The sequence below is a fragment of the Gnatocerus cornutus genome, chromosome 2, assembly GCF_029298725.1.
Source record: "Gnatocerus cornutus isolate USDA-ARS CGAHR chromosome 2, icGnaCorn1.1, whole genome shotgun sequence".
NCBI classification, from domain to species: Eukaryota; Metazoa; Arthropoda; class Insecta; order Coleoptera; family Tenebrionidae; genus Gnatocerus; species Gnatocerus cornutus.
The window spans coordinates 6,346,849-6,352,719 of record NC_142234.1 but is presented as its reverse complement, the minus strand read 5'-3'; the positions used below and the strand labels follow the sequence as shown (position 1 = coordinate 6,352,719).

At 33.1% G+C, this 5,871-nt stretch overlaps 3 protein-coding genes across 3 annotated transcripts; all 3 read right to left on the bottom strand.

Moving 5' to 3' along the window:
• Positions 1–215: 215 nt before the first annotated feature.
• Positions 216–1,443, bottom strand: LOC148178334 (caspase-1-like). Its single transcript, XM_088029436.1, has 4 exons — positions 1,241–1,443; positions 902–1,170; positions 675–850; positions 216–619 (listed from the first exon to the last, which is right to left on the bottom strand). Exons 1-4 carry the CDS (start codon positions 1,300–1,302, stop codon positions 239–241), a joined length of 888 nt encoding a protein of 295 aa, XP_087885562.1. The 5' UTR covers positions 1,303–1,443; the 3' UTR covers positions 216–238.
• A 1,368-nt stretch (positions 1,444–2,811) lies between these two features.
• Positions 2,812–3,668, bottom strand: LOC148178333 (uncharacterized). Its single transcript, XM_088029437.1, has 4 exons — positions 3,585–3,668; positions 3,269–3,521; positions 2,946–3,226; positions 2,812–2,897 (listed from the first exon to the last, which is right to left on the bottom strand). The coding sequence occupies exons 1-4, from the start codon at positions 3,639–3,641 to the stop codon at positions 2,886–2,888; spliced, it is 603 nt and encodes a 200-aa protein (XP_087885563.1). The 5' UTR covers positions 3,642–3,668; the 3' UTR covers positions 2,812–2,885.
• Positions 3,669–3,881: 213 nt separating this feature from the next.
• Positions 3,882–4,816, bottom strand: LOC148178332 (uncharacterized). The gene is made up of 3 exons (XM_088030733.1): positions 4,626–4,816; positions 4,339–4,582; positions 3,882–4,287 (listed from the first exon to the last, which is right to left on the bottom strand). Exons 1-3 carry the CDS (start codon positions 4,680–4,682, stop codon positions 3,992–3,994), a joined length of 597 nt encoding a protein of 198 aa, XP_087886859.1. The 5' UTR covers positions 4,683–4,816; the 3' UTR covers positions 3,882–3,991.
• Between the last annotated feature and the right edge of the window lie 1,055 nt (positions 4,817–5,871).

The following is a 5,871-nucleotide window of genomic DNA, read 5'->3' as shown; positions in this document are numbered from 1 at the left end:
CCAATGTCTGGTTGAGAATTATAATCCCCAATATACGCGGTAAATTTAAACACACTCATATGGTTTTTATCTATTTCAGTCAATATGATGTACTTTGTTATCGTTTATAACAAAGTACCAATTCAATTAATTAATTCATTAATTAGATTAGCGATATTAAACTAAGGATTTTTTACTAATCCATGGTTTTTTGTGTTTCTTTTCAAATTAAACCATTTTCGTAGTAGATATACTTTATTTAATTTAAAAACTTTTTTGTGTTAAAATAGACCAGTCTGGTCAACATAGACACAATAGAACACATTTGCTTGTGACCACAGAAATCAGGAAAGTTAGGCTCATATGAAGTAAAATCTATCGCTACTTCGCGATTGACAAAAGTCAAAATTGTTAGTAGATCTCTGGTCTTGTAGTGTGTTTTTAACTGATTCACGAGAGACTGAATGAAGTATCCTCCGTTTTTGGGATCCCTCCATGAAAAGTAACCTTCCACTGTCGAAAACATGACTAGAATGTCGGCCATGACTGGAATAGTATAAGAAGCGTCTTCTGAAGAACTGTCTTCTTCCACATTATATTGAACAGTTGCTGCAGAATGTAAACCTGAGCCTCTGCAAGCCTGTAAAATTCAAAATTGGTGGATGCGCCGGGTTCGGTCGTCTTAAACATTGTACCTGAATAAAAAACAGTTTGGGTTTGCCCGCCAAAGTTGGGCAACTCTTTGCATTGAAATATTTCCAAAGTGTTCTTGTAGGATAATCCCGATCTCTAGCAAACAACTTTCCATTGTCTCCGTGGCTCATGACTACTATCACAAGACAATCTTCATCCTTGTGATTCATTTGAGATACTGAAATTTTCATGTTTAGTAAAAGATAAAGTACACGTGTTGTCATTTTACCGTTGTGTAGAACGTCAGAAATTTCATGAGCTGATAAATCATTATGTACCAAAACATCAAAGTCCAGTTTGTGGAAAAGCTCTTGTAAATCATCCCTGTCTTTATCGGATCCTTCTCTTTTACTGCATTGAGGCATGGAAAAGTTAACATGATTGAATATAATAGCTATGCCTCTTCGGGAGTGATCCATCTTATAGTGGTCTGCATAGGGAAGCGGTGCTAGCTCATTCGAATTTTTCTGGGATTCTTTTTGGGGGGAACGACGGTTACTAAAAATTATATTTATAATGTAAATATAAAATTACAGGGTTTAATGTGTCTGGTGTAGCCAACACTCACTTGAAAATACCAAGGAAATCCGTGTTATCACTGTCACTGTCCATCTTGAGGTAGTTAACCATACAAACTGATCATAAAAACCAATAACTTTTGACTTATAATGTCTTATCGCTGATGATTTTGCATATGGTGGCACTTTCATTTGAAGTAGGTTTGATTAGATAAATTGAAACTTTTTTCACATTGACTTTTATAAAAATCCATTATTGGTTTCGCTTTATTGGTTTATTAATTCAGAAACAAATAATAGGTAATTTTTTTCAAGGGTATATTTTTACGATAAGATTAATTCTTATCATGATTTATTAATTTTCAATGCATTTCTTTGGAGTTGTTTGTGCAAAACAAATCCTGTCGCTTATCTATCCCCTATAAGTAAATTTTTAGTTTACATAAATCTGAAAGTGTATAAATATAACAAAAAAATAAAAGACTAGATTTTTTTGTTTGGTTTTTAATTTTTGAATATGGTTAAAATGTCTTAGGGTTTTAAATTTATTTTTTTTCTAATTTAATTTACTGATGACCCAGAAAAAAAAGGCTTATGGAGGCAACAATTGACCAAAATTTTTTAGGTGAAAAAATAATGGAGATAAGACGAAAAAACGATAGCCAATCCCGAAGCAGATCAAAATTTGAAAATCGGTAACTATAGACACAAGCTATCATTCATGGGTCAGATGAACATTACACTCTCGTTGTCCAGGAAACTGAAAATGGCGTTTTACTCCAAGGTGGTTTTTGGTTGCTAGGGACGTCCGACCATAAAGCCTTATTTCCATGGTTCGTTCTAAACAGAACAGAATTTGATTTACGATGTAATTTGAGTTATTGCACCATAATTGGCGGTCAGAAAATTTGCAAATCCTATTGCACCCATGGTTTACAATCCTCTGTTCCAACTCGGGTGGACAAGCTAGTTGAAACGCCGAACCACCACACGGACTGCTACATTTGATAATAACCAACAGGTTTAATTACTCCAATTCTTTTAATTTGAACACAATTTTTTTATCATAATGTTGATATGGTTAATAACACCTATAAATGTGGATTAATTTTAATAAAATGGCGATAAATGTAGATGAACCTATTTATTTCCTGCATTGAAATTTACAGAATCAATGTACGAAAACAGGCATGAATGAATGCAGGTAGGTCCGTTTCTTATCTCTGTAAGTAAATTTACCATTTTGAAATGACAGGTCTGATTTTTGTGGAGTTGGTCAGAGTTATTACCTAAGGATTTGAATTTTTAATTTCTTTTAGAACGAAATTAAAAATTTAAATCTTCAGGTAATAAATTTGACCAAATCCACAAAAATACAGACCTGTCGGTTACTTCCAAAGGGTAAATTCACTCACAGAGATAAGAAACGTATAAGTTTCTTATTTTTGATAAAGTGTGTCTGTACTGTTGAAAAAAAAAAAGAAAAAACCGCTATAGGAATGAAATTTGTAGACATTTTTTTTCTTTCAAATTGGATATATTTACATGCCTAATTCTAGAACGATGAGGAAGTGAGATAAAAGTAAAAATTCTAAAAATAAAAAAATAAAATTGCAATGAATAAAATTGTAAAATAATTTATTATTTGAACTGTGGACTGTATTACAGGTTGGAAGCTAAGCAGATCCTTCTTTCTCACATTTTCTCCTAGAACCAATTTGAGACTTATTTAACTTCAACTACAGAACTACCTACCTGTTTTAACCGCCGGCCTATTTTATACATTACTATTCCCAACAGGATATTAATTATCCATAATGTAAATCCTCTAGCTGCTATAACAAGCGCTGGCAAGATTACATTTGCACAATTTCCTTCTACAGTTATGGGATCAATAAGACCATTTGAACTGGCAATATCTAAACATGAGTTATAATCAGCTCCAAGAACAACAACCGTTATGAAGTCCATGATCGCTACTAGTACTGTTAAGTAACTCCAGTAAAGTATATTTTTTGGTTTATCATTTCTCAACACTGCAATGAAAGTTTATATAAGAATTTATAGGTTTTTCTTACCAAAGGCAGAGAGGAGAGTCCAAAAGACGTTCAAAACGAAGTGAATGCACATAAGGGCAAAAAAACTATCACTTGTAAGGACTTGTCCCTCGTAAGTGCCTTCAGTTTCAACAATAAAATGTAAGTACATTTGTTTTTCTAATTGTTCCATGTAACTGTGAGTTTCTGACATAACCACGCTCAAATATGATGGGCTTCTTAGGTGTAGGATAATACATATTAACGATAGAATTTCCCATGTTAGACCTTGAATCTTAGAAAAAATCAACCATACCTTCTCTATTCTATTCTATTCTATTCTATCTAGCGAACTTACAATACCAAAAGCGCATGCGAATTTTTTAAATTTTACTTCCACATTTGTTAACACCATGATTTCAAAATTTGTACTATCATTGTATTAACTGGCTCTACCATGTATTTGATAGATAAGATTAATGTAGCCAATAACTGATTTCCTCGTATAGATAATTTGATGTTTGAGAACAACAATGATGTTTTAGCGAGTCTTTTCTATTTTTCGTGAAACCTCTCTAAATGTTAGATAATGCAAATGTTAGATAACAAGCCATTATCTGTTTATGGCACTTTTACAGGAAAGAAAAAAAACGTGTTATACTTAGAAATTTAGTATTTAAAAAGAATAACTACATCGAGTACACATCACATAAAAAATTTCACAATTTGTAAAGTTTGTTATGTTTAATTTATTAAGTATTCTTCTTATTTCATTCGACGTCCGATTCTCCACATTGTCACCCCCAAAGTAATGTTAATCACCCACAAAGTAAATCCTTTGGCAGCTATCACAAACACCGGCAAAATAACATTGGCACACTGTCCTTCCAGACTTATTTTCATCATATCATTTCCAGTAATACTTCCAATATCTTTAGCCCAAGCTAAACATTTGTCATAGTCGCTACCAAACATGGCAAGAGTTATGAAGTCAAGCAATGCCACTGCGAGCGTTACGTAACTCCATACAAGTACACTTTTAGCGTACGTTTTCTTTAGCACTAGAATCAAAATTATTTTGGTTTTAAGAAAAAAAATAGCATTTTACTTACGAAATGCAGATGCACCAACCCAGCACGTGTTCGCAATTAAGTGAAACAACATAAATGCGAAAAAAACATCTTTCGTGAAGACTTGTCCATCAAACTGTTGTTGTCCGGAATTTACAATAAACAGGGCGTACATAGCTTCTCCGATACTTTCCATATAAGATGATGAGATAGTAAGGTGATCTATTTGGGCCAGATACATAACGATGCAAATAAAGGAGAGAATTTCCCATGTTAAACCTTCAATCTATCAAAAGATTAGAAATGAATTGTACAAAATTTAAACTTACAATGCCGAAAATACAGCCAATTTTTTTCCATTTATTCTCAGCTTCTGTTAAAGCCATGGTTGCGAATTTTGAGTGTAATTACTTCTATAAAGTTAGGAAGTGAAGTGAAGGTGAATTTATACGTTGAATCAGACTATCTAAGTATTAAATCGTTTATCTGTTGTCGCAAACAGATCGATGAAAAGTTTACCGTGAACTGAGACGTGTAGTTCATATTATAGATTAAAATCCATAGTAGGAATCCGAGGAGCACATCCGTTATTTTTTATCACGAGCCAAAATCAGGTGTCCGGAAAGTCGCGGACCAGCATGATACTGTGTCATCGGACAATGCCATAGATCACCGGAAACATGTTAAAAAAAATCCATGTCTTCAATTTTTCGAGATATATGATGGATTGAACAATAGAAGTTTTGTGTCAAAACTAGCGATTTCTGTTCAATAATTTCACGTTCAAGTGAATTTGTTACCTAAAGGGCATTTTGGCAAAAACATGATGTAAAAAATCGGAAAAATCTTGTGGCAATACAGCAACAACGTTACTATTGCTTTGAATACTGGAAATTTAAATTATTGGGGGAACAGTTCAGTAATGTTGCCATTCTCCAAATTTTATTTTGATTCTACTGCGAAAACAGAATGGATTTTTTTTAACATTTTTTTTTGGTACTGTGTAAGTGGTGCGCCACTTTCCGGACACCTGTATATAGTTCATTTGATCCGAATGAAAAGATTGGGGATAATCTATCAGTAAAACGAAGCTATTTTTCCCCCCAGCCTTATAGAAATTACAAATTAGAAGTTACTTACATACCTAGACATTCTAAATTAGCTAAAGTATTAATTACTAATTACTCTATCTTTTATACAGGTGTCCCAGAACTCGCGCTCCAGTTAGCAAAGGAGGGTGCCGACAGCAATACAGATGGCAAATTTCAAAACAAAAATTGACTAAGTTTAATAGTATTCGAGAAAGAATAAAAAATTATCAACCAATCCCGAAAGCTTATTCCAAAAGGTTATTCCAATTTCCTGGGCAACAAGAGTGCAAAATTCATCTTGTATATTTTTTGAGCAAAAAATTTTTGTTTCAAAATTTTGGTTCAGAATTATTGCCTCCATAAGCCCTTTCTCTCTGGAGTGCGAGTTCTGGGACAGCCTCTATATTTACATACATTACAGTTGCTGACAAAAGTTTTTAGACATCAAATTACAATTTTAATAACACAAAGTAGTTCAAGCTTT